At 36.3% G+C, this 27035-nt stretch overlaps 4 protein-coding genes and 2 non-coding genes across 7 annotated transcripts; 1 reads left to right on the forward strand and 5 right to left on the reverse strand.

Moving 5' to 3' along the window:
* The first annotated feature begins 434 nt into the window (after positions 1-434).
* On the forward strand, positions 435-2623 carry LOC106367460 (thylakoidal processing peptidase 1, chloroplastic-like). Its single transcript, XM_013807232.3, has 6 exons — positions 435-1273; positions 1434-1502; positions 1600-1668; positions 1838-1924; positions 2008-2075; positions 2163-2623. Exons 1-6 carry the CDS (start codon positions 716-718, stop codon positions 2284-2286), a joined length of 975 nt encoding a protein of 324 aa, XP_013662686.1. The 5' UTR covers positions 435-715; the 3' UTR covers positions 2287-2623.
* Positions 2624-2822: 199 nt separating this feature from the next.
* LOC125586810 lies at positions 2823-2909 on the reverse strand. Its single transcript, XR_007323338.1, has one exon. It is a non-coding gene; the product is annotated as a small nucleolar RNA snoR114 (small nucleolar RNA).
* Positions 2910-2921: 12 nt separating this feature from the next.
* On the reverse strand, positions 2922-2992 carry TRNAG-GCC. The gene has a single exon. It is a non-coding gene; the product is annotated as a tRNA-Gly (tRNA).
* Positions 2993-3523: 531 nt separating this feature from the next.
* On the reverse strand, positions 3524-8649 carry LOC106367461 (B3 domain-containing transcription repressor VAL1-like). 2 transcript variants are annotated; one of them, XM_048753960.1, is made up of 13 exons: positions 7498-8649; positions 7214-7295; positions 7012-7113; positions 6396-6913; positions 6219-6315; positions 5979-6153; positions 5827-5903; positions 5385-5747; positions 5252-5301; positions 5061-5174; positions 4913-4977; positions 4139-4675; positions 3524-3989 (listed from the first exon to the last, which is right to left on the reverse strand). In XM_048753960.1, exons 1-13 carry the CDS (start codon positions 7623-7625, stop codon positions 3814-3816), a joined length of 2484 nt encoding a protein of 827 aa, XP_048609917.1. In that variant the 5' UTR covers positions 7626-8649; the 3' UTR covers positions 3524-3813. The 2 variants fall into 2 exon arrangements, with proteins under 2 accessions (XP_048609917.1, XP_048609918.1); XM_048753961.1 differs by lacking the exon at positions 3524-3989 and having other exon boundaries at positions 4021-4675; positions 7498-8640.
* A 4881-nt stretch (positions 8650-13530) lies between these two features.
* Positions 13531-16132, reverse strand: LOC106348399 (trans-cinnamate 4-monooxygenase). The gene is made up of 3 exons (XM_013788138.3): positions 15275-16132; positions 15051-15184; positions 13531-14307 (listed from the first exon to the last, which is right to left on the reverse strand). Exons 1-3 carry the CDS (start codon positions 16057-16059, stop codon positions 13709-13711), a joined length of 1518 nt encoding a protein of 505 aa, XP_013643592.2. The 5' UTR covers positions 16060-16132; the 3' UTR covers positions 13531-13708.
* Positions 16133-21081: 4949 nt separating this feature from the next.
* LOC111205796 (trans-cinnamate 4-monooxygenase) lies at positions 21082-23120 on the reverse strand. The gene is made up of 3 exons (XM_048753963.1): positions 22311-23120; positions 22106-22239; positions 21082-21785 (listed from the first exon to the last, which is right to left on the reverse strand). Exons 1-3 carry the CDS (start codon positions 23093-23095, stop codon positions 21187-21189), a joined length of 1518 nt encoding a protein of 505 aa, XP_048609920.1. The 5' UTR covers positions 23096-23120; the 3' UTR covers positions 21082-21186.
* Positions 23121-27035: the final 3915 nt, after the last annotated feature.

Below are 27035 nucleotides of genomic sequence, written 5' to 3' on the forward strand. Positions count from 1 at the left end.
GAATATTTTCCTCTTGTCATTGGTGTTGATTGCCCGGAAGATTTATTATTCTTTATTCTTTGTGACTTATATTAAATTTTTATCAAAAAAATATCTAATTCTAAATTAACTATTAATATTAGTTTTATAGAATAAAAATAATTAATTTATGATTTTAAAATATTAAAACACTACCTAACACATAAAACAAATATTTATTTTATCAACTACCTAACAATTATTCAGTCTAAAATGCATTATAGCTAACTGATTTCTTATACAAACTATAACAGTAACAGATTTTTAATACAAACGACAGCACATCGGCACTAACGACGAGATCGTGTGGCTCACAAAGCCCCGCAGCCTAGTTTGACTCAACAACTTCTTCTTTTTTTCACAGTTTTGACTTTTCCACTTAAATATTAAAAATTAACTAAAAATATAAATAGTTTTTTCAGATATCAATTTCCATTTTATCTTCCTCGAAGCAAAGAAGAAACTTCTCTGATCACAACCACCTCAAGATCTGCCCTTGAGGGATTCCCAGATCTTCAACTACCTTCCGATCATCTAGTCCGACCCTCCAATTAACCGATTCCGTTTCAAATCAACAACTCGATTGATTAGTAATGGCTTTCTCCTCCTCCTCCTGCTGAGCTTCTCTCAATCTTCGCTTCTCTTCGACGCCTCGATTTACCCTCACCTCTACAAGCTCTTCTTCAAACTCGTACTCATGGCGATTCGAATCACCTTCACCTACTCCTCCTATGTCGCTCGCAACCTCTCCTCCTCCTCCGCCGGAGCCTTCCGTCTCGGCTCCGGCGGGTTCCCCCGCCCCAGATTCTTCTCCTCTGAGACCCGGCCCGGGTCGATGTACACCAGCATCGCCAGGGAAGTGATCGGAGAAGGGAGGAGGCAGAGCCCGCTCGTGATGGGCCTGATCTCGGTTCTGAAGTCAGCGTCGTCGGGTCCTGAGTCAACGCTCCTCTTGAAGTCTTCTTCCTCTTTGATTCCGTTTAAATGGATGAACCGGATGGAGATTGATGACGTGGACAGGGGAGGAACGGCGTTTGATGATGGTGACGAGGATGATGATGGGAAGGAGTCTAGTGGTGGAAGAAGGGGATGGGTTAATAGGCTTTTGAGTATGTGTTCGGAGGACGCTAAGGCCGCTTTCACGGCGGTTACGGTGTCTCTGCTTTTCCGATCTGCTCTTGCTGAGCCGAAGTCGATACCTTCCGCGTCTATGTACCCTACACTCGACGTCGGTGACCGTGTTATGGCCGAGAAGGTACCGATAGTTAGTTAGCTCTTTGTTTAGTTTTGGGGATGCAATAGCTAAGTGCTACTCTTATAGTTAGTGAATGTGTACAATAGCTAAGCTTGATGGCATTGTGTTGAATGAGACTCTCAAGCTTGTCTCTTTTTGTGTGTGCGTTGGTTTTGGTCAGGTCTCGTACATTTTCAGGAAGCCGGAGGTTTCAGAGATAGTAATCTTCAAGACTCCTCCAATCTTGGTGGTAAGTCAAAGATGGAAACTCTAGCTTTTTAAAAATGTTGATGGTATCTTGTTTTGTAAATATATAAGTATTGATGATCTCCTTTTGAATTGTGCAGGAACATGGTTACAATTCCAATGATGTTTACATTAAGAGGATAGTGGCAAGTGAAGGTGACTGGGTTGAAGTAAGCCCTTTAATCCAATCCACTTGTTGATTGATCCTTGTTCACATCGGTCGGTATTACTCTTGTAGAGGCTTTTATCGGACAACAAGTTTTCTCAGAAATGGACTCGACCTTTTATTTTATTTTTTGTCAAATTGTTGTTTTAACCTATGGGTGATGTATTATGCAGGTTCGTGGTGGGAAGCTCCTTGTGAATGACAATGTCCAGGAAGAAGATTTTGTCCTGGAGCCAATGTCCTATGAAATGAAAACAATGGTGAGCAATTTTTACTTTCCATTTTTTCTTCATCCTTGTCTAAGTACCAGAGGTGTTGATAAGGTTTTTTTTGTCGTTTGCAGTTTGTTCCCAAAGGTTATGTCTTTGTCCTGGGAGACAACCGCAACAAAAGCTTTGATTCTCATAACTGGTAACTCTCTTAATATGCATAATCAGTCTTTAATTGTGTTGATTCGTGGTGTAATGATTGACGATTGAGTTGATTTGTAAATGGCAGGGGTCCACTCCCGATAGAGAACATTGTTGGAAGATCTGTGTTCAGGTACTGGCCACCGAGCAAAGTATCAGACACCATATACCACGACCAGGCTGTGGCAAAGGGATCTGTTGCTGTTTCATGACAAAATAAAAGCTGGATGCTGTCTTAAGATTAAGCACATGATTGTGCAAACCAGTCTGGTCAGGAATTGAAAACTCAAAAACATTATGCTACCTACGGCTACATAATGTTCGGTATGGATCGTATCATCTGGTTCCCGCCTTGGAAGCTAGAGGATTTGTGTAGAAAAAGGAATGGGAGATGCAAACTGTAGAATGAATTTTTCCTAATAATTGTTGTGTGTTTTAAAGTTTTATTGTTGAGGCAATTTATTGTCACAAGTAAGGTTTTGTTGTTGTATGTATAACAATCCTGTAGACCTGTGTTGTTGTCAAAAGTAAGGTTTTGTTGTTGTTGTCTTTCTGTGTGTTAGAATAAAACCCAATATGGCTTTAATTTAATGTTTAAAATTTCCGATGTGATTAGAAATGTCCTCTCAAGCGCTTCATCTCTCTAGAGGTCACAAGGCGAAACACTTGTCCAAAACACGGGCCTCTGATGAAAATTTCTTTCGAACTTATATATAATCACAAAAAGCTTTTAAACAAAAAAGAATAAGAGCTCAGCAACATGGCAATGACATCCGAGTTATCAGAACAATGCGATGGACCCAACCATCGTTTAAGCCAATAATCATCACAGCTCTTCAACAACTAATGCACCAGCCGGGAATCGAACCCGGGTCTGTACCGTGGCAGGGTACTATTCTACCACTAGACCACTGGTGCTTCGATGATCAAACAATTAAACCATATATTAATTTATCTATAAACAACTAAATTTCAACAAGTAAGGCCTTAGATAGTAGAAAGTCCATACAACAAACGAGTCTAAAAAATTCACATATTTTTGGTTTCTTAATGTTGGCCATAGAAAAAGGCATTTGAATATAAATTTCCCAGAACGTTTGAATACAAAAACGTGACCAGAAGATGATGCTAAGCTTGTCAGTGGTTGCTGTAAGTACAAATAAATCATAGAGATCAAATGCAGAAGTGTAGTCATGAGTGATTACTGGAGTCTCCCATGGAAATGAAGAAGTAATGTAAAAGGTCCATCAAAAGGTTTCCTCACTTATTAACGAGAAGTGTCCCTCAAAGCCACATTTGGATCTTACTTACCAAATGTGAAGCCAACAAGGGTACACATCTTTTTACAGACGACACAACGGACAAAACTCAAAGCGTTGGTTGTTCCCAACTAAGTTGATGAAGCTATTTTTGCTGAACATTCATGGATTCTAATCTTTAAAAAAAAAGGGATCTTAATTGAACATAATGCCTTCCCATGTGAGGTTTAAAACTACAACACAAACAAAAATATTCCAACTTTTTGATCACCAAACACGGAAGCACCATTTCTGCCTTCTGCAATATTAACGGAGACAACACTAAAACCCTAAACCCAAAACTCACCACAGACCATTAAAAAAGAGTAAAAAGTGCAAAAGGAGAAGATGGTCATTGTTGTTCTTATGAACCAGAAGCTTATGTTTGCTTAAAACTATGAAAAAACATTGACTTTTGACAGGATGAGTCAGCTCTACTAGTTAGAGATTTGGGGGCCAATTGTCATGCTTCCGGGTTCGACGCCAGCCGGAAACGAACTGCTCATCCCTGTCACTAAAAGCGGGTACTGGACCTTCGGGCTCAGGGAATACCCTCCCGGGTGAAGCTGGCCTGCTGCCTGACCGGGTCCAGGGAATGACCCGCGAAGCGGGGAACCCTGGATTATCAAAAAAAAAAAAACTATGAAAAAACCAAACACAAAAACTGTACCTCTCACTCTTTTTCTCTTGGTTTCTTAAAGTACATATATTTATATAAAATAGCTATGAGTTTAGCTTCTTTGTCTTCTTCTATATCAGCTTGAACCTTTCGACTCTTCACCGATTTTCTCACCCTCTCCTTCTAACTCCGTTACTCCTACAACATCACCGGCCTGTGCCACGCCCAAACACTCCCCTGCTTCTCCTTTTCCACTCTCGTCTTTCTCCTCCACACCCACAGCTTCAACCTCTCCTCTATTACAAGGATCACTGTTCAAATCTATCCTCCCTGTTTTCCCATCCTCCTTGTTCTCCTGATCCGCCGCCGCCGCTGCTTCTATTTCCTCCCGCTCTAACTGCTTCTTCTTCCTCCTCATCATCAGCGTCTTGAACCTTCTCTTCACTGTGCTGCACACCGTGCACAGGCAACTCGAGTTGTGCCTGCCTTTCCCACTCGGCGGCTGAATGCACACAATGCAAGAGCATCCAACCCTGTGCCTTGGATGTCTGGTAGTTGTCGCAGGCTCCTCTTCTTCCCCTAAAGTGTCCCCCAAGGCTGCTGCACTCGCTAGTGCATCCAGACCCGTCAGTTCTTCCTCAGTTCTTACTGTCTGGCTCACCCCAGTTCTTCTCTTCTTGTACTCTATATAGAAACACAAGACAGTTAGTGTCCTGCGACTTGAAATCTCAAAAAAACTGAGTATAGGTACGGGCACATTTATCCGGAACCGAATGGAAACAACGAAAACCAAACCGAATTTCATAAATAACTGGACAGATCTTATATTTCTACAACCGAACCAGAACCGAATGGGACCCAAATTTTTCAAATAGAGATTATATACCTAAAAATATCAATTAGTATTAACAGAATCCATACCTTTGCTCATTCTAAGAACATTCTCAAGCTCCTTCAGACTCTCCTCAGGTGCAGAACAAGAACACCTATCAATGTTTTTATCAAATTACATTAACCAGATCTTCCTTTCAAGTGACCACAAGGATAACAAACTTTTGGACAATCTTACCTGCTCTCATCCCAAACATTGTCTGAACATGTCCACTTTGCAGGGAGAAGAGCCTCTACAGGTAACTTTCTCCATTTAGAGCAGTCATCACAAGATGCCCATCGTTCTTGTTCACTACATCACAAACATATTCATCAGTAAATTTCTTGAAAGCAAACTAAGAGGAGAAGATATGTTGCTGTTTAACTTACCCTGAAGGTTTTGAAGTGATAATTGTCCTCTTTCCAAACACAGGAGGTTCCTGTGCATACCATAAACAAGAAACTTAACCACACGAGTTAACTCGTTGTTCGTAAAAAAGAATCAACAAGTTCCACCACTTACGTAAAACTCTTCAAACTCATGCTCCTCGATGACTACAACGGTAGGCTTTTCACTAGGAGAAGGACGAATCAACTCCTGAGTTTCTTCCCATGTGATTCTCACCTCCATAGATTCTTCACTATGAAGAAGCAGTCTCTTGCTTTTTGCTCCCACAGTACGAGTCCTCTTCTTGTCTTTAACTCCATTCACCTCACTCTTCTTCAAGCTACTACCACCATGATTTGAGTTTAAATGCTCAGGCAGACCTTTCAGTTCTTCAGGGTTTTGTGAGGGACACGAGGAAGCGTTTATGGAGGTTGGAGTCTCTGTAACACCAGACGATGATGTGTCCTCGTTTAAAGTACCATTAGTAAGACCACACCCCTGTTTATAAAGATTGGTTCCATATAAGAATGGAGCTAATCAGAAAGAAAGACAAAAACAGTTCATAAGAGACCAGAACCTGTATGTCTTTAGTATGAGTTGCCTTCCTGAAACCCATGATTAGTTTGCCACCAGGATCAACCCTACTGAAAGTTACTGTTAAAAAAAAAGACATCAGTATATTCAGAGAATCTGTGTTTAAGACAAAAAAAAAACATGAACAAAGGGTACCTGTATCACCAGCCTGTAGCATCATGGACTGTATGCAGGGAGTGACACCTTCTAAAACATACATTCTACTGTTGTTATTGGGCCAGAATCTGAACTGGAAGATCCACTCCTTCCCCCTCACGTCTTGGATCTTCAATGGAATGCCTTCTGATTGACTAATGGGAGGAAAATATGCCTACACGCAGTGGCGACATCAGTCTTAGCTCTTGAGAGAGATCACAAGGACAATGGGAAAGTTACCTCTGCACAGGCTTTTGGAAGAACGAGACGACCAATGCGACCAGCATCACTTGCACTAAGAGTTTTCTCAAAAAGAGGCACAATGTTTAAATTTAAACTAAAAAGAAAAACTGTTAAGGAAAAACATAGTCACCAAGAACTGTGTGCAAAGTAAAATGTTTGGCATTAAAAGGATACTTTCCGGAGATTTGCTGAAGCTCTTTATCAGTATACTTTGGCCAATACCGAGGAAGTAAATGGCTTCTCCCACGCCCTTCATTAGGAGGCCTACCAATCCGAGCCTGAGCAGATTTGCTAGTCCCAGGAGGAGTTCCAAGAACTGATTTTGAAGGTGTTTGCAGTATACTAGAGGAAGAGGATTGGACAGCGTGGGGCTGAGAAGAAGCATCCATGAGTTTCTTTGTTGCAGTTGCAAAATTAAGGCTATAAGGAAGTGCTGCCAAAGGCATATTCAAAGACGGTGGCTGTGAAGGTGTAGATGATGATTCAAGTATTTCCCCACCGTCCAGCCTATCTGTTTTTATGAGATTACTAAACCCACGGTGAGGCATGAACTCTTCTCTTTTGTCATCTCCCTGGACTAGTGGCTGAGAAAAGAGATCAGCTTTGCCAACATTCATTCCATTTTCTCCATTAGTATGTTGCCTGTTCATTGGCAATCTACTAAACAGACCTGGATTCTCACCTATCTTACCCTGCAAAGAAATTAAGGAAACGTTAAGACAGCACAACAGAGAATCATTAGAACAAAAACTTGAAATATATCCAACCAAAAAAACAGAGACAAGCTCACCAAGTTGGGTTGATGGCAGTTAGTACAGGTACTACAACCAACACCACCGTAGTCCATAAACTCCACAACGAGCTTAGAGGCAATGCATCCACAGTGAAGTCTCTGTCATTACAGAATCTCAATCAAACCAACATTACAGAGAAAACAAAAACAAAAACAAAAACTAAAACTAGAAAGAGAGGAGTTATTTCAAAAACCAAACCTTGTTGCATAAATAGCATTCCCTCCAACCAGATTGGTCCAAATGGAATGTCTCACAGAAAAGAGAAGTCTCATAAGCCGATCTATAAAAGACAACAAAATCAAACATTAATCATCATCGTATCCCCTTTTCGTACAATTAAATTTATTTATTAAATTCCGTGCTATTTATAGATCAAAAAGAGTCAAGCAAGGATTGGTGAACGAATAGGCAGAACACAAAGAACAAGTCACGATGAAATATATAGACTTTGAGTCCAAATGAGAGGGGATTGAGAGAGGTACCCGCAACGAAAGCAGAGGTCAGCGAGAGCACCAGATCGAAGAGGCCAACCTTTCTTCCATTCAACAGTAGAAGTCGAGCCGCACGATGCGTTCATGCACATCTTTGACCCCGTTTTGACTTGGAACATCTTCAAAGTCTGAACCTTTCCACGAACCCACCACCAGATTTCTTCCAAATCCCAATCGAAAAACTTAGAACCCTAGAGAAGTGATGGAGAGACGAATCGGAGGTGAAATCGACGTGAATTGGAGAAGGGACTAGGCATGAGCATGCATCGACGTGGGTCAAATCAAAGTCGCGTTAGAGATCAGAGGAGGTTCAATCAATGAGAGTTGCGGCGGAGAGTATAAGAGGACGGCGAAGAGGGGAGACTGTAACGGCGAGGAGAAGAGGCTACGAGGTTTTTTTGGGTGATTTTTTTTTTTTAATGTTTGGATGTAAAATTAAAATTATGGGTCAGATAAATAGAGAGGAGAGGATGAAGAGAAGGAGCATGCAAGGGGGGGATAGAGAGGAAAGAAACGCATGAAATGCATGCACGACACTTGAGTCCATACAAACACACACGCCGCTTAAGACCAAAGTAAACAGAGAGATTAGAAGATACACAAGTGAACGACTTTTGGTTTTTTCTTCCCTTTTTGACTTTTTTTCTTTCTTTTTTAATTTGGGTTTTTTTTTTTGCATTTATTTTATAGGCATGGATTTGGATTGGTAGGAATCATATTTTGGGGGAAATATATGTTTTTCCCTATTATATTCAAAAATTAATGGGTATGGTGACGTGAATTTTGATATTTGATTATATGTATTCAATTCTAATATGTTCGGTATTTTTTGGTGTAAAATTAGAATATTAATTTAGAAATGCATGCATGACACTTGAAGAATACATACATCAGAAACAGAAGGCTTTGAGCTTTTTTTTGGTTATGTGTATTCAACTCTACTGGAATATTAATCTCTTTGGAAAATATTATTCTTATGCATTATAAGTTTTTTGGCTAATCATAAATGTAGAATGCATGCTTGACACTCGAAGAATAATACACACATACATCGCAAACGGAATGCTCTGTGCTTTTTTTTTTCATTTTCCTATTGACCTTCTTGTATAGGCGTATACAATAAAAATCAAGAATTTTAATCATGAACGATTATGTATTTTAACATATTCATTGACTCATGATATTTTGAGTCATGCACTAAATCGAATATTTCTTCTCTTTCACAAAAAAATGTCATTCTACCATTATTTTTTGTTTCAAAAATGTCATTTTTTTTGTCACTGCAAGAAAAAAAATCAATAGATTTTATTTAAATAATTATTCATTTTTAAATGTACATTAAATATTTTATCATTTTTTGAATCCGCGTAAAATATGTCAAAGTAACGTTCTTTGCAAAGCGGAAAGAGTATACATATTATGACTTAGCCGATATTTCCTCTTTTCTTATTAAATTGTTTTCGTCCACAATTAATTGATGAACCTGGATAGTCAAAACTCCAAAATGTACATTCGGGCAGCTAACTCATCAGAAATTAAACATGTAATATTTGACTCAGCAGGAATTAAACATGTAATATTGACTCAGCAGATATTATATGATATTTGACTCTTAATTTCAGCTTAAATTTAATAATTCAAATATGTTATTTGAAAGAAATATTTTTTTTAGGATAAAATCGGCACAATAACAAAATTCGTATAAGAAAAAGCAGGACGGAAATTGTTGAAGTTGGGACTAGCTTTGTTTTCCTTCAATGAGGATTTTCCATGTTTACGGTAAATATTTCAAATGCCTTCGGAAACATATGAATAGATTGGTTGGACCGGCTTGGGACGCCAATTGGGTATAAGTACTGAGAAATGCTGTTGAACCGGCTTGTTCTGTTTGGTTTTGGTTGTGAACTGATAATAATCAAATGTAGAAGTGGAGAACATGTTAGATCCGGGTTTGTTGTAGGTCAGTTGATTAAGGTTTGCTGCTAATTTTCCTGGTTATAGTTTGGAGTAAGTGGATTAAATCTTTTTTTTGGTGTGTGCACCAAGTGGATTAAATCTAAAATGCAAATATAACCTTTTTGAAACTAAATGCACGTCTACAACTGAACTGAAATAAATTAAGTAAAATAAAATAATGACATTAACATAGACTCACTGAAAATTTATTAAGTACTACGGTCTATAAGAATTTTTTTATTAATGAACTGTAAAATCATTAGTAAAGAATCTTGAAAATCAAGATATTTTTTTTATCATCCTCAGTTTCAAAATCATGTGAATAGATAGACCATTCACCAAGAAATATGTTTTTAATTGAGATGATAGAAATCTAGAATCATAACAAAAGCGTCTTTCACAAAAACTCTATTCTTTTTTGTCGAAGTTTCAAAAATGTTGGAATAAGAAAATAATGTTGAAGCATATGATGTTGGTATATATGATGATATGAACTAACTTCTAATCGGAATGTTGGTGGGGTTTACAGTTTTAAGAGTTTGATATACAAACAAATTGACTTATTGAATATATTATTCTATAACAGATTTTGAAATACTAGAGATATCAAATATCTAGCGCCTGAAAAAAAAAAATCTGATGCATAATCTCAATCAGCAAAAACCGGTTATGGTTGTTTACATGAAGAGCTCAAATGAGTCAGTGATCAAAAGATGAATCTGGAGTAGAAGAAATAAATTTGGAAGATGGAGTGAAGAAATCTTTGAAGAAAAATTTGAGAGACCAATGTATCAAAATGTACAACATATGCACATCACTGGTGAGAACCTACACACACTTGAAAATTCTTTTTTTTAGCTATCAAATGAGTTTATATTATGGATATTACCTTTCGCATTCTACTAAGAAATGACCAAAATGTTTATGCACATAGCAAAGTTTTAAGTCGTCTAGCTTCTTTACAAAGGAAATATTGTGAACTATTTAACATAGCTTAAATTGTTTCGACTGATTAAATTGGTCCAATTTTAGTCAAATCATATACTTGCATGTTACTTATTTAAGCTTGTTAATGTAACTTTGTCTCCAGTTAGGCAGTAACAGCTACATGAGATGGATACATTCATCAAATATGTTAAATAGTTTTAGAAGATTTAGATTGTCTACTTATTCAATAGTTTAAGTTGTTTTTTCGAGAAATGGTTATTTATTGTATATTAGGTGTCTGCAGTAAAAAAATTTAAAATATTTTTAACAGATAAATATAACTTAATTATATTTTAAAATAAAATTTTATTAATATTTTAAATTTTCTTTTTCGTATCAATATTTTAATATAAATTTGATTTAATTAAACATAAAAATTATATTTAATAATATGCATGTAGATATTTGAAATTATAATCTTAGATAGATTTTTCTATCTATTTATTTTAATTAAATATATTAAATAAATTTGTAAAAGTTGCATAATTACCAAAAATTAAAATTAAACAATATTTATAAAATTTGTAGATATATAAGAAAATATTGATTTTACGATTAAATTTTTATAATTTTCTAAAAAAATTGTATTCATTTTTGAAAATTTTAGTAATAAAATTGTATAATTTAAAAATATATAATTAAATTATATTTCAAAATTTATAATGCCATATTTGAATATATTTATTTTAATGATGATTTATGAGTTATTCCCATATTTTAAAAAAATTTCCAAAAATATAAATTGACATTAAATGTAATATATGAGTTATTACCATATTTTAAAAAATTACCAAAAATATAAATTAACATTAAATGCAATTGTCCATGTCATATTAAACTATAAGACATGTCATCAATTTCAGTAGCCATGTCATATTTGTTTTGTGAAATTGATTGTAGAAAGGACATGTGGCAAAATCACTTTGCAAATATAGTGTAAGGAATTATTTCACGGATAGAGTAAGTTTAATGAGGCTTTACGAAAACAAGATAAGGAATATGTTAATTTACTTGAGCAACTAGCTTCTCAGTATGAAATCATCAAGAAACATGAAGAAAAGTTTGAAAAGCTTTTTCAAAAAAACTACACTAATATGGATGAGTACAATAGTGGCTCCCAAAGGACACATCACATGAGATGAACTTGGAGTCTTAATGTCGAATCTCTCCAAAAGAAGGAGTAGGTTAATTTGCTTGAGCAACTAGATTTTGAATCATCAAGAAACATGAAGAACAGTTTGAAAAGATACACATGGATAAGAAGGTTATCATGATCAAAATATTGCTTTGGAAAAGTTACAAATAGATAAGCATGTAATTTGTTATATCATGATCTAGCCATGATTTGTCTAACGATCTGATGCTTGTTAAATGGTGCATTTTATATATAAGCAACTGAATTGACTTATGTGATTTGTGTTTCTTCTTTTGTTTTAGAACTTGGCTTTAGGTGCTTTACATGGGCAGCTTACATAGTGAAACATACAAACAACAACCTAAAGATTACATTTCTGGATGGTCTTGGGAATTTACTTGGACTGATAATTGCAATGATGTTGAACAACATTGCAACTCACATTTTCATTGTAAGTGCTTTTGTGTATTACAATTATTGTTCCGAAACTTAATAGAAACATTAAATTTGATACAAAATTTTTGCTTTATAATAACAACTAAGTTATTTTTCCAAAATGAAATGCAATTATTGTTCCAAAATAAAGTAAACTTTAAATTAGAAAGGGAAAAGAAGTGAGGTTTCTCTCTCTTATCTTTCCATGTATCTTTTAGAGAGAAGATCTCTGCCGCTCCTTTCCAGCGACGTCAGCCCTTGGTTGGGCCCCCTCTCCGGGCATCGGTGGCTCCCTTAGCACCGCATGGCCGATTTTTGGCTCGGGTGTCCCATCTTTTTCTCTGGTAGGACACCGAATCTTGGCTTTCAGCTGAGCTTCGACTTAAGTCTGATGGTTCTCTCCTCCCCCATGGTTAGGGTTTCTGCATCTTCATTATCATCTCGACCTTGTAAGATGGTATGAGGTGATCTTTAGGAGAATCAATTCTTTCTCTTTCTAGTCGCTTGCTTTCAGTTGAAGCTTTGATTATAAGTGGAGATCTTTTGGCTTGAGCTTAGGCATTTTCATGGCTCCGATTGAAGGATCTTCTTTCGGCTTTAGTCTCCGGATTTTGGTGCTCCGCCGTTTTGGCTTCGGCATCTTGCTCGTTGTATTTTTAAAGTCGTCAGACGGCCTCTTTTTCTTCGACGTCTTATTTCCGTTGTGTCCGGTGGATCGTCGAGAAGTCGTTCCGGTGACGATTTTTTCTGTGAAGACTGGCCGATCTGAGCGGCACGTGTTCCTCCTTTGCTGAGTGTCTTCACTCGTGTCCCTCACACACTAATCGGTTAACGTGTGTTTGTTTGCAGTTGTCTTTTTTTGTGCTATTTTTGATATGGGTGTCTTTGTTCGGCCTCTTTGTTTTTAGTTTGTTTTAATTTTTAGCAGGGTGGTCAAACTTGGTCTTTGTAATTTTGGACTTTGGACTTTGGATATAATAAGGATGTCAAATGAGAAAAAATTAATAGGCTTTAAAAAGCCCATTAGAAATTCTAAATTAGACTGATCTTGTCAACCCCATCCGAACTGTGGTGCTATTGGAGTACCAACCATACTTCCATGACCTTCCTAAGAAAGGATGAAATGCTACAAATTGCTCGAACTATTAGAGATATATTGGGAAGCAAGATATGTATTTTGCGGACCAACTATTAAAGGCCGTTCACCATAAAGTCTATAAATCACAAACAGAAGAATATTATGAAAATCTTATTGTGATAAGGATTTACTGATTTAGATATATATCATAAGATTCAGATAAGTTATATTCATAGTTGGATACAAATCTCTTGCAAGTCATTAAAACACAACACAATAATATATTGTCATATATTTATTTTACACGAACCACTGATTTTTATAATGTTAATGTTTCTTTTTTAACACAAGTTCTGTATCGAGGATTAGAAGGTTCAGAAAGGATTCCGTTAACGTTATCTGGACATCTCCTACTAACTATGGTTCAACAATCTTAAGAATTTAAAATGATATAACAACAATGTTTATTCAAAACAATGTACACCACTTATTCTTGCAACCATGGAACGAACCCTTCAACATTTTACACAATATTCAACAGGTTATACAAAAAAAACATAGTTATAATGCCATTCACATAACAAGAAGTCATTTGCCAGAAATTACTTTTCTCAGAAGGCCCTTGGTTTCATTACTATTGTGGATTGGTTAAGGATCTGCAAGCTGAACTGTCCCCTTTTCTCAGAGGTATCGATTTTAGACTGTCCCGGAGGAGGAAGGAGCTCGAAGTTCTGAACCAACCTACCAATGGTGATTCCTAAAATGGGCAAGGCCAATATAATCCCAGGACAGCTTCTACGTCCAGCACCAAACGGTACATACCTGAAGTCATTACCGTTTGCTTCCACATGCGCCTCTTCTTCGAGGAACCTCTCGGGTCTAAACTCTTCAGGCGAATTCCAGCTGTCAGGGTTGTTTGCTAGCCACCAGGCATTGATCAAGATTCTGCTTTCTTCTGGGATGTCGTAGCCAGCAAGTTTAGCGTCTTTGAGGTTCATGTGAGGCACGAGGAGAGGAACAGCCATTCTTCTACGGATTGTCTCCTTGATCACAGCTTGGAGGTATGGAAGCCTGTGAAGCTCAGGCTCCGTGACTTGCACGCCTAGTCCAAGAACCGTGTCGATTTCGTTCCTTAGCTTGCTCTGGATATCAGGATGGTTCACTAGCTCTGCTATTCCCCACTCCATAGACGTTAGTGTTGTCTCAATCGCTGTTTCAGCACAAATGACGTAAGAAATAACTATCACATAAACTGAATATATATCCATTACAATTCAGCCTTTTTCAGAGAGACTAATGGCTAAGTTGGGAGGTTGGCTTAGTTTGCTGTTTCATCCAAAATAGTAGTGTTCAATTTCGTATGCAAGCAAAAAAGCCTAGAGGTTTTGATTACGTATCCTACATGGAAGAAATTGGCAAAGAAAAAAGGATGAAAAAGAATGATGCTATTCGAATTCGGACTAGTTTTTCAGGTTTTTAATAACTCTATCTAAAACCTATTATGGGATCAGATATTTTCAGATATCATGTAAAAATAAGTATGAATTTGGTATTTGAAAAACTTATTTAGGGTTGAAGATACTACTTTGGATCTCTGGGTCTGGTTTTCCAGGTTATTTGGATTTTTAGTTTTGAGTTATCTGTCATGGTTCAGATATTAACACTTCAGGTATAACTGTATTTTATATGGTATAAATTATACTATTCTAGGTGTTACAAAAAAAAAAAAAATTATACTACTCTAGAAAATCTATTCAGTATTTTTTATAGCTCAGATAAGATATGGATTCAGTTTTTTCTTTTTGTTTGAGTTCGGATTGGATATCGGGTTTCACATTTTTTTTTGCCTAGGCCTAGATAATGCAATACGGTTAGTTCAAGAAAACCGAATCTCAAATATATGAACCGGATACTGAACCAGATAACCAAATATAATAAGGCTAAGGAAGTTACCAGCGACATTGATGTTCTCAACGATGTAAAGAACGTTGTCCTCATTGATTTCTCCCTTGTTTTGAGCTTCAAGGATGTGATCAATGGCGCATTTCAATCCTCCAACTCCTGTAGGCTTAGGGGTCGCAACTTGCCTGTTTGCTTTCTCAAAGATCAGTTTCAAAAATCCATAAATAAATTTAAAAAAAAAAAAGCAAAAGTGAACACAAAAAGACCAAACTCACTTCCTGTCGTCAACAAAGTACTTCTTGAAGAGCGCAAATCTTCGGTCCTTCACATCCTGGCAGATCTTCAAATACCCTCTCAAGAACGGCCTGAGGATAGGGATGAAATCTCCATAGTTATACTCAAAGCTCTGAGTCAACCTGCCTCTCTCTCCGTTCAAGAACTTGAGCCTGAGAAAAAGAGGATCATCTTCACTCTCAAACCTCTTACCAAACATGATACCGAACATGTTGTTATACACCATCAACTGCAAACGCTTCCTCACCACGATCCCTTTCGTAGCTGCGTCAGGATTCTTCTTCACATCCTCCACAACGCTCGCGGCTTCGAACTCCCATCCTTCATGATTCTGCTGAACCACTTTGTTGGTGAAGAAGGGAACCGTCATGATACGTCGCATCTTCCTCCAGTGCTCGCCGTACACGGTGAACACCATGTCTTGTCCCTTCCCGGTGAAGATATCGTACACCATGTTTCTGTGTCGGGAACCAAACTCTACGCCTTGTGTGTGGAGCACTTCCTTGGTTAGATCAGGGGAAGAGACGACCACTATGTTTCGCTGACCCATCTTGAAAAGGAAGAGGTCTCCGAACTTTTTAGCGTAGTCCACGAGTTTACGGTGGTTGAGATCATCTCCGACCTGGAGCCAGTTTCCGAAGATAGGAATAGGTATAGGACTAGGAGGTAGCTTCAGTTTCTTGCCGCGGAGCTTGGAAACCACTGTGGCTAGAACCACCGCCACGAAGACGGCGATGAGAGACTTCTCCACCAAGAGAAGGTCCATTACAACATCACTCGAGGTTATTAATTTGTTTATTAGAATCACAGTGATTATTTACTTTCCTGGCAAAAAGAGATATTGTGTTTATATTTAAAACATAATTTTCCTCGATGTCACCTTTTACACGTTTGTCGTACTTTTCAAACTCAAGTTCGCTTTGTCCTCCTATTTTAAAAGAAAAGACTAAATATAATAATTTCTTGTCCATTTTCTCACTTTTAGACTTTTAGTTCGATGTAACCCAGCCCATTTCGATGATTTTGGTCGACATCTAAATATTGAGCTTCATATGTTGTTCTATATTTCAGATGAGCTTTGATCATCCTAAGTGGGGAAACTAGGCATGTCTATTTCAGGAATTGCATGCTGGGCCGGCCCTAGGTTAAATATCGTTGGTGTTTAGACATCAAAATATATCAAATATTGAGAAGGCATGAGACATTAGTGATTGTGTTCTATTATTTAAGTCTTACATGCGCTATTTTCAAACCTGGATTAAGACATTATAAATTATTCTTGCGACTGGGGTTCGAAATTTCCTACCTAAATTTTCTTCCTAAACTTTGAATAATTTTAGCAAGAGTTATCTTCAAAAGATATAAAGTATGCCTTATGGTAATTTCAAGAAAGCTCAGGAAATTATATGTTATTACAGATAATTTTTACATAATATTGTTGGAACTCGTTTTTGACAAAGTGGTGTGGACCATTTTTTCGATGGGTTTTTCGACGGAAACGTCTGTCGGAAAGATCAGAATTTGCGCATGATGTAATCGTCACCGTAAACACTATGAGTTAGTGTATTTGCTTGTCAAAATCGGAGTTGTGTTGAATGAAAAATAGATGTCCAAAGTGAGTGATATGCAAAGCTTATAAAGCTTTAAATTGGGATAAGTATAAAATATTTAGCAAATGAATCACTTTGGATATTTGGGTTAGAGTTTGAATTTAAATTTGTTAATGGGACATTATGTCAATTAACTTATTTAGTTATTCATATTAATTTTTATATGTTTATTTAAATTTAAAAATTACAAACCCAAGCAAAATCTATAATATAATGAGTCAGTTGCCTCATTCTTGAGCAGCCACATCAGTAGGTAAGTGGGTCCCACTTTTAAAAAGGGTAAAAAAGTGTCAAGCCTGTGGTTCGAACCCGGGTTATTGAGTTATAAACATACCACTAAACTAAAGGATACTTTGTACATTGATGGCCGAAACTAATATATATATTTATGAAGGTCAGAAACATTTGCTTCTTCGGTTTTCTCTGTGGAACCCATACTTAATTTTTTTTATCTAATGATTTAATAAATACTTTATAACTCACGTTTTGAAATGGGCTTCGTTAAAAAAAAAGTCCAATAGACCTCTTTGGTCTGTGAGCGTTCTCTTCAATGGAAGTTTAGGGCTTTCAATTTTTAATCATCGATTCATGACTGATCTAAGAAACACAGATTGACTCTTTGAGTTCCATGAATCAGTTTATCTTCTTTAGTCTCTACATCTCCCTATTTTTAATAAATTCATCATCAGTTCTTTTATTTTGTCTGATAAATCATGATTGTGTGGTTTTAATTTTCTTTGGTCATCCTTAGCTTGCACCCTTTGATCTAACCAAGAAGAAAAAGAAGACATTTGTCATTCAGGATGCCATCGAGGACTCAGCTGAGTCACACGGAAGACATACTATCTGTTGCCTGATTGTTCAAGAAGAGTTTATGTGCTGTGAAACATATTTGTTTCTTTTCATCAGTTGCTTTGTTTAATCTTTTTTCCTGCAAATAATGATGGCTTTGACAGTTCATTTACGGGAGCCAAGAAGTAAAAGAAGAAGAAGTGTTTGACATTTTCTGTCTTCGTGAGTTTTTTTCCATTCATTAAACTTGGATTTTGAATATTATGTGCCTCACATTCTTTTTTATTTTGATGGTTGTTAGGTTGAATGAAGATCATTGAATAAAGAAAATATCGATGCTCCAGAAGATTTGGAGGGTACTTTATATTTCTTTCTCTGATAATTCTAGCGACATAAATTTGAACCTTACAGAGGGTATATTGCAGAGCATCCTAATGACGAGGAAGAGGTGGAGGGAATTGATCTGCACCAGCAACGTTACCCGTGGGAGGAAAGTGACATGGATTACTTATACGACGAGGTAAGCATATCATTAGATGGTTTGCGGTCCATCTTTGAGAGTCGTCGATTGTAAGTGTCTACCGTTTTGAAGTTGCACGGCACTAAGATGTAAAGAATTACTAATCACGATTACCTTACTAGCAGAGTTTTTTTGCACAGCTATTGTCAATGAAATTAACACTGGAAATTGATGGTGCTATATTTTATGTTCCAAATGCTAACGCAAGCTCCAATGTTGATTCTCAGCTTTAACATGTCAAAATCACAATGCAGTGGGTGTTGTAAGGTAATTTAGTAGGCACAAATTTTCACTTGAAAAAAATTCTAAACTGTATTTATGCATCAAACTTATCATCCGTAACATAATAATATGCTTTTTCTGTGCTAGGAACCGTTTGTAAATAAATGTCTCGGATGTATATGACTGCTGAGTTTGTTGCTTTTGACAGTGAAATCACTAAGTTTGCAATGTGTCAGGACATCAAAAGCATCTTAGCTGATGGTTAGTTTTACAATTTCGTTGGTTTCTTTTTTCTATTATGTTGGATGGATTATTTTAGCTAACAAATATCGCAACAGAGCGCTGGTAATAACTCTAATAGATTTATATATACATTTAGAATTAGAAGTTTGGTGAGAACATGAACAAGTACTTCTGTCACGCTATTGGACAGTTATACGCCATTTCAAAAGAATTAATTTCTTATATTTCTCATAATCAGTAAGATTTTAACTGTTTTGTCTACTTTGCATTCATACCTCATTCTTCATCTAACTTCTCGGTGCTACTATATAATGATCAAGTCATTTTCTGCACAAATAGGCAAGTGGGGATGTTACGTTGGGTGCTTGGTTTATTGGGCTTAGCTATACAAAGTATGTTGTGACTCTAACACTTTTACCTCATTTAACATTGATTCTGGTTCTTGGGAGAATTGCAGATTGTGAATGAAAGGCACAAGCAGGGAACATATGTGTAGCTGCGTTCGACTCGACATGTAGCGGTATCTGCAGATCTGCTGATCCCATTGTGGAGGTTAACATGCAATGTGTTGACCTGGAAATCATTATTTGGAAGCTACATTTCGAGGCCTTTCCTCAACATATAAATAGACCATAGACAGAGTTTGATATTTATAATACTCAGTGATCATGGAGTCTGCAGAAAACAATCATTTTGCATATTCTATATGGAACCAAGAGATATATCCTTTGTATGATGATCGTATTATGATAGCTACTAACATAGGAGATGACTAGAGGAAGATAAATGAGTATGAATCTCTTATATGGGTAGCTTTTGTAAACACATTTGAGTTTATTAACAGTTGTGACAAACAATTATGTTTATAGTAAAGGAAACCCGTCCCAGCGTCAATAACAAATACGCCTGTTTTTTGGTTGTTTGCGATTGAAATAGCTTATGGGTTTTCTAAATCAATATTATTGATTTGACTAAAGCCATCTTGGATAACAAAAAGAAGGATTGCAAGTTTAATAACTTCTACCTTAGACTTTAATTTCAACTAAATTATAATCAGTCTTTTATCCATATCATCTTAGTTATAAACGTAAGGATTTATTAGAATAAATAAACAGTTTCAACAATATTTAATATGTGATTTAATAAACAAAAGAACACGTAGGATTTTTAGGATTAAAAAAGATTGAAGACAATAGTTAATGATTATGAAAAGAATACGAAACAAATGATGAAAAATGATTCCAGCAAATTAGTGGCAACACAGAGCTAAGCGAGATAAAAATATCAATCAATAAAGAGTGAAAGAAGAATGAGCACGGTTAAGTTATTATACAAGCCAAAACTAAGACAAATCAAACGACAGAACGTGAAAACAAATGTAAACAAGACAAGAGGAGATGGTGAAGATAAAATACATTGAAAAACTGAATGCTAGATTAGTAAGCAAAAGGCAAAAAAAGATTAAAATGCAAAAACTCCGCGCCTTGACGCGGATAACGATATCTAGTAGTTAGTAGTTGTGTACTTGGTCAAAGTCACAATATTACTTTGCAAACTAACGTATGATCTGGAAATCAATTCCATTATTACAATTGATGTGTACGTTAGTTGACTCCTTAAATTGCATAACGTGTACTTTCTCTTGATTATAAAAGGAGAGCACTTGTGTAGAAGGCAAGACACATAGACGTCGAATCAATCCCTCGTATTTTTTTCTCTTTTCTCTTTTTTTTTTTAAATTCGTGAGTACACAAAACTAATTTAGGCTTCTGATAGAGTGACGCAAATCAAAATATTTTTGCAGTTGTATCCAGGAACTCCTTACGTTATCGAACCGTCGCACTACGAGACGTATTTTAAGTTAAAAAAAAAAAATAATATCTTAACTCTTCAGTTGTATCATCATTTTTTCTTAATCTTTAATATAATCTTATCAATTTTATTTTTTACAACATTCAATTCTCCGTAGTTTATATAATACGGTTCTATCAAATATAATCCATTCGTGTACCCTTACTGTACATGTTTAAATTATATAAAAACAGGTCTAAACGGATATTTATTTGGACACGATCAAGAATGGGACAAAAATTTCAGACATACATGGTCGGAATGGGAAACCCAACGAAATGGACAGGGCTGGTTACAAGGAAGGAAACGACTCCACACGGACCACACCTATTCTGAATTTTTGTTTTAAAAGAACTTGTGTAATGAAGTTTAGTAGGTAATGAAAGCGATCTCACGAACGCTAGTTAAAGTTGGAAGAAAACTCCAAATTGATAACACTAACAATCATAAGGATTCTGAAAATTTATAACAAATGACGTACATTCAAAACAATGGGAACCACTAGTTATAGCAATCATGGAAACAACCCTTCACCGACATTCACAACCCCTTCGAAACAAAACATTGAATATTCAACATATCTCACAACCATCCATTACAAATGTCATTTTGCAGAAATCATATTTTCTTGTCTATCTTTTATTATTTAGAAAATTCAAAAGGTCCTTGGCTTCATTACGATTGTGGAGTGGTTAAGGATGTGCAAGCTAAACTGTCCACCTTTCTCAGAAGTATCCACTTTAGACTGTCCCGGAGGAGGAAGTAGCTCAAAGTTTTGAACCAACCTACCAATAGTGATTCCCAAAATGGGCAACGCCAATATAATCCCAGGACAGCTTCTACGCCCAACACCAAACGGCACATACCTAAAGTCGTTACCATTGGCTTCCACGTGCGCCTCTTCTTCAAAAAACCTCTCGGGTCTAAACTCTTCAGGCTTCTTCCAGCTGTTAGGGTTGTTTGCTAGCCACCATGCATTGACCAGGATCTTGCTTTCCGCTGGGATATCGTAGCCGGCGAGCTTAGCGACGTTGAGGTTCATGTGAGGGACTAGGAGGGGAATAGCCATTCTTAGTCGAAGCGTCTCCTTGATCACGGCTTGGAGGTATGGAAGCTTGTGAAGCTCAGGCTCTGTGACTTGCACGCCTGGTCCAAGAACTGTGTCGATTTCGTTCCTTAGCTTGGTTTGGATCTCAGGATGGTTCACTAGCTCCGCAACTCCCCATTCGATGGACCACAATGTTGTCTCAATCGCTGTTTTAGAACAAAATGACGATATAAGCATCAGACAAAAAACATAAAAGACATTAGTATTAGCCACAATCGGACATTGGAAGAGATCTTAATTAATATATAAAGAAAATGCGTTAGATCCATTTATCATTGTTAACTTTTAAGTTGGAAGTTCATCTAACTTAATAATCACCACCTCCTTTTAAGCGAGACACATAACTATCTCCAAACTTTCTGACCGGGATTCACCCAAAAGAGTAGTGTCCATTTCTTACGCAAGCAAGCATAAGACGTCTAAAGGATGGTTACGTATCCTACAAGTAACCGAGAAGGATGCTTACCAGCGACATTAATGTTCTCAACAATGTAAAGAACGTTGTCCTCATTGATCTCCCCCTTCTGTTGAGCATCAAGAATGTGATCAATGGCACATTTCAACCCCTCGCTACCCGTAGCCTTAGAGCTCGCAATCTGCCTGCAGTGATCTCACAATGTCAGTTTAACAAAAACCCTAAATCAGGAACAAGAATGATATAAACTACTCACTTCCTCTCCTCAACGAAGTACTTCTTGAAAAGCGATAGTCTCCGATCCTTCACATCTTGACAAATCTTCAAGTAGCCTCTCAAGAACGGCCTAAGGATAGGGATGAAATCTCCATAGTTGTACTCAAAGCTCTGAGCCAACCTGCTTCTCTCTCCGTTCAAGGCCTTAAGCCGTAGAAACAGAGGATCATCCTCACTCTCGAACCTTCTATCAAACATGATACGGAACATGTTGTTGTACATCATCAACTGCAAGCGTTTCCTTAACACAATCCCTTTCGTGGCGGAATCAAGATTCTTCTTCACGTCCTCCACAACGCTCGCAGCTTCGAACTCCCAACCTTCCCTGTTCCGCTGCACAACTTTGTTGGTGAAAAAAGGAACCGTCATGATCCTTCTCATCTTACGCCAGTGCTCACCGTAGACGGTGAACACCATGTCCTGTCCTTTGCCTGTGAAGATGTCGAAGACGACGTTTCTCGTTCGAGATCCGAACTCCACGCCTTGCGTGTGGAGCACTTCTTTGGTGAGATTGGGAGAAGAGACGACGACTAGGTTCCTCTGTCCCATACGGAGGAGGAAGAGGTCTCCGAACTTCTTGGCGTAGTCGACGAGGTTGCGGTGGTTGAGATCATCTCCGACTTGGAGCCAGTTTCCGAAGATGGGAATGGGGATAGGACCAGGAGGTAGGTTTAGTTTCTTGCCGCGGAGCTTGGAGATCACGGTGGCGAGAACCACCGCCGCGAAGACGGCGATGAGAGACTTTTCCAACAAGAGAAGATCCATCGCTGCTGAGGAAGAAATGTTGGTGAGAGATAGATGGTTTTATATAAGAGGGAAGAAGTTGGTTTGGTTTGAGAAGTGAGGCTAACGGCAGAAAGAGGACGGCGTTAGGTGCGTGGGGGTTGGTGAAGCTTTCAAATATTGAACGGCGTTAGATTTAACGGGATGGATGTGTGTGAGTGGTGGGGCTTGGTGTTGTTGATGGGGGGGTAGGTAAGAGAACCGTAAAGTGAGAAGGGTTGGTGAAAGGTGGAGCAGATGAACTTTGTATCCACATTAGTCAAGTCTGAAAAAAACAATTCTAAGTTGCAACCTGAATGTAATTTTTTAGAATAAAATGATGTGAAATGATTGATTTAATTAATTTCATAGATTTTTTCCAATTCATAAATATTCATTTCATCAATTCCATAAATAATAGATAAAATACAAAGAGAAGGATTCCATAACAAATTTGTTCATAAATAAATGGAATGAATCTATTCTATTTTTGTTGTATTCTATTTCTAACATTTCATTTATTTTTACTCTACTAATTTCATATTAATTTACCAGTTACAACCCTAGAGTTATTCCTAATGCATATTAAATAATAATTTACTTACGTAGTTTTTGCTTAGATGTCAATCATAGTAATTTTTTTTTAAAATGTTATAATTTAATTGATCGATGATTTTAAATTTTTATTTATTTTAGTCAAGTATAAAATGTACATGCAAAATCGTCTTCCCCGTCAAACATCTCCCCCTTTTCTTATTATAAAATCGTCTAGCTATTTCATCTCATTTACTTCTTACGAAAGCTGTTTTTTTTTTGTTAACTAAATATTATAAAAAGCATCTTTCTTTATTATAAAAAAAATTATTAGTTTTAAAAAAATTTAGGAACATATCTATCTATTTTATTTTAATTGGTGTTTTAATTTATAAATAAATACATAAAAATGGTTAATGTAATTAAAAATTACTAATTGATAAATATGCTATATAAAATATCATTTTGATTAGTTTAGTATCTAATCACAATATGAACAACCAACAAATAACATATTTAAGAACGTCGATCTATCATAAATGTTATATATTACAAATCGAAAACAAACACATGTATGGATGCATGTATGTACAACCATTACATTCTTTGTGCTCTTGAGAATTCCATATTTTTATTCTATTTAAATAAATACATGTGCGGGTGCAGAGATCAACCTCTAGTTATGTAATTAAATGAGAAGTATCAATCTTTTTTTGTAACAAAATAAGAAGTATCAATCATATGTAAAATTTAAGAAAATAGTTATTTATTTATTCAAATCTGAAAATGCAATTTTAGAAGCAGTTAATATTTGTTGCCAAAAAATACAATAGTATTATTAGGCGTTTTGAGATGCCGTCAAAGCTGAAGCCGTCACGAAACCATGTCATCTATCTATATTATTAAAACCGAAGTACAAATAGAACTAACCTTCTTTTTAACAAGTTATTACATTAATTCATTGCATTTTTCACTCAATTTAACAATTTCATTAATTATATTACCTTAACAATACATCACATCTTTTATTATATTACCATAATAATAATATTATAGATATTTATTTATTAGTTAGTAATCAACATTAACTTTTTACAAATTATAAAAATATAAATGTAAAATAATCGGCTTTTGCATATGGTTAAAAGTTTTGTTTAGTCTGTTTAACTATTTTTTTATCTTAGTTTAATTCGGTGAAAAACTACGTAGCCAAACACATAATTCAAATACATAGTTTATGAGAACAAATAATAACTTAAATCAAAATAATAAAAACGTAATACATATATTTCACTTAATTTTTCACACTATATAAATATTTTACTAAATAAAATACTTTTTCAATTTCACTTAGTTTAGCCAAACAGTTATTTGTTTACATAATAAGTTATGCATGGTCATTCGGGTACACACATTCAGTTTCATGTTGTTTCTTTCGAGTAGCAAATTTTTTTTGGGTTTTGAAATTATGCCTCACTTGGATATTATAAATTTATGTGTGAGTTTCGAGTTGAGTTCTTTCAGGTTTAGATTTTTCGGTTCTAGTGTATAAGAATCTAAAAATATTCAAAAAAATTTAGTAAATGTGAAACATGTTTAAAATATTTGTACTAAAAATAACTATATTACCTCGTTCAATCTGGACTTTTTGAATACAAATAGTTATAAAATAATCAGTATATCCGAAACAAATTCAAAATATTTATACTAAAAATAATTATATTACCTGGTTCAATCGGGACCTTTCGAATAGAAATAGTTATATACATCTAAAATATACGACACATAATGTTATTCCTACCTCTCACCGTATCCCACCATTGCCTAAAATTGTCATCATACTTCTCAAATCGAGTTGACCATATTATTCCACGTCCCAATGTCGTTTGCAACCACAACCTTACATGGGCCTTTATTTGGTCCCACCGACGCATTGAAGATCGGGCCTATAACTGAAAAATTGCTTTTATTACTCGTTATGAAAAAGTGTTATATACTTATATTTGTTGTAATTGGAAGATTAAAGACCGAATATTTCTGTGTTATTATTTCATAATATGAGGTTCTTTATATAAGAATTACAAGAATAGATAAATAGAAATAGTACAAATCATAATCTTACTAGATTTAAGATAACTACTAAATACATAAATGGAAAGATTACATCCACTGGGAAAAGGAAAAGGGTTTCTTTTTCTCTAAGCTTGTGGTTGCTTCTCTCTCTCCTCTAGGACATGCGGCTGCTCTCTCTCCTCTCTTTAGGGTTTTGGTTATCTCTCTTGGTATGGACCGGTTTATGGACCGGGCCGGTTATGGACATTCATTACTTGATTTATAACACTCTCCCCTTGGATGCCATAACCATACATGATTCGTAATACGCTTCACGTTGCCTCATTAAAACCTTATCAGGAAAACCCAGTGGGACAAAACTATGATGAAGGAAAAATAGTACAACACACACTACTCCCTCTGATGTGAACCTCAGTGGAAGTTCTTTAGTCTACGCATCTGATGCGTGAACTGTCCTGAACATGCAGGTGGGGAATTCAGCCAGTTTCATTACTAAGCCGTAACTAGACCACTTCGACCTCTTAGGTTGTTTCTCATGTCCTTTGACATCGAGTGTCCCGGTAAAGCATGTGTGCTAAACAATGTGAACCACATTGTCCTCGGAGATCACTGTTGGGTCTTTGCAAATCGTGTTTGCATGTGTCAATGGTATATACGTGATCGTCTACTGTCAACTGCTCTTTACTTTGGTCGGACAAACTAAGTACTTATGGACAATATACTAAACATGGTTATCATGAACCTATGTCTTGGTGTATCTTCTATACACGGATGTATATCAATGGCTTTATAATTTTATCATACTATGGCTTATTGGCCAGAATATACTCATGGACCCATACATATGGTCATCGATCTTTCTTGCCTTAGGCAATACCATATATATATATCTATCTCGGACATTGCAGTCCTTTATCCATCTCTTGATGGCGTCCTATGACATATCTTTCCATTGGACCATACCACGCACTGGTATATATCTATTAGGTCATGGATCTTGATTGTACATTCTTATGGACTGCAACCTATTGGTATCCGATCGAGAGGGATAGATTTAAACGTATTCTCTCGGCCTCACGGCAATGTCATGTGAGAGTAACATCAGTAGCAAACTATTCTGCTATGCCGGATCCTTACTAAAGGATCTGATGTCGGATTGGTCAATCCGGAGATCATGCTATTGAGATAGTAAGCTGAGGCAATCACCTTTCTTTAGGCTGATCTTTCTTTTCTACTAGCCCGTACTATGATCTAGTCGGTTCATGCTAGGGTTACGGATTAATATATAATCTGTATAAACCTCTCTTTAGGTTGGTTTAGTATAAACACAAGGGAT

Source organism: Brassica napus, chromosome C4 (assembly GCF_020379485.1).
Source record: "Brassica napus cultivar Da-Ae chromosome C4, Da-Ae, whole genome shotgun sequence".
Classification (NCBI taxonomy): Eukaryota; Viridiplantae; Streptophyta; class Magnoliopsida; order Brassicales; family Brassicaceae; genus Brassica; species Brassica napus.

Bases quoted from the DNA above. Each gene is read 5' to 3' on its own strand.
- LOC106367460 (XM_013807232.3), top strand. From the start codon at position 716: ATGGCGATTCGAATCACCTTCACCTACTCCTCCTATGTCGCTCGCAAC. The intron at 1,274-1,433 runs GTACCGATAGTT...GGTTTTGGTCAG, and splicing joins ACCGTGTTATGGCCGAGAAG to GTCTCGTACATTTTCAGGAA. The intron at 2,076-2,162 runs GTAACTCTCTTA...TGTAAATGGCAG, and splicing joins AGCTTTGATTCTCATAACTG to GGGTCCACTCCCGATAGAGA.
- LOC106367461 (XM_048753960.1), bottom strand. From the start codon at position 7,625: ATGTTCCAAGTCAAAACGGGGTCAAAGATGTGCATGAACGCATCGTGC. The intron at 7,114-7,213 runs GTTTGGTTTTTG...CTGTAATGACAG, and splicing joins AATGCTATTTATGCAACAAG to AGACTTCACTGTGGATGCAT. The intron at 6,914-7,011 runs GTGAGCTTGTCT...ATTTCTTTGCAG, and splicing joins ACTGCCATCAACCCAACTTG to GGTAAGATAGGTGAGAATCC.
- LOC106348399 (XM_013788138.3), bottom strand. From the start codon at position 16,059: ATGGACCTTCTCTTGGTGGAGAAGTCTCTCATCGCCGTCTTCGTGGCG. The intron at 15,185-15,274 runs GTGAGTTTGGTC...GAAAGCAAACAG, and splicing joins TACTTTGTTGACGACAGGAA to GCAAGTTGCGACCCCTAAGC. The intron at 14,308-15,050 runs GTAACTTCCTTA...GTGCTGAAACAG, and splicing joins TGAGAACATCAATGTCGCTG to CGATTGAGACAACACTAACG.
- LOC111205796 (XM_048753963.1), bottom strand. From the start codon at position 23,095: ATGGATCTTCTCTTGTTGGAAAAGTCTCTCATCGCCGTCTTCGCGGCG. The intron at 22,240-22,310 runs GTGAGTAGTTTA...AGATCACTGCAG, and splicing joins TACTTCGTTGAGGAGAGGAA to GCAGATTGCGAGCTCTAAGG. The intron at 21,786-22,105 runs GTAAGCATCCTT...GTTCTAAAACAG, and splicing joins TGAGAACATTAATGTCGCTG to CGATTGAGACAACATTGTGG.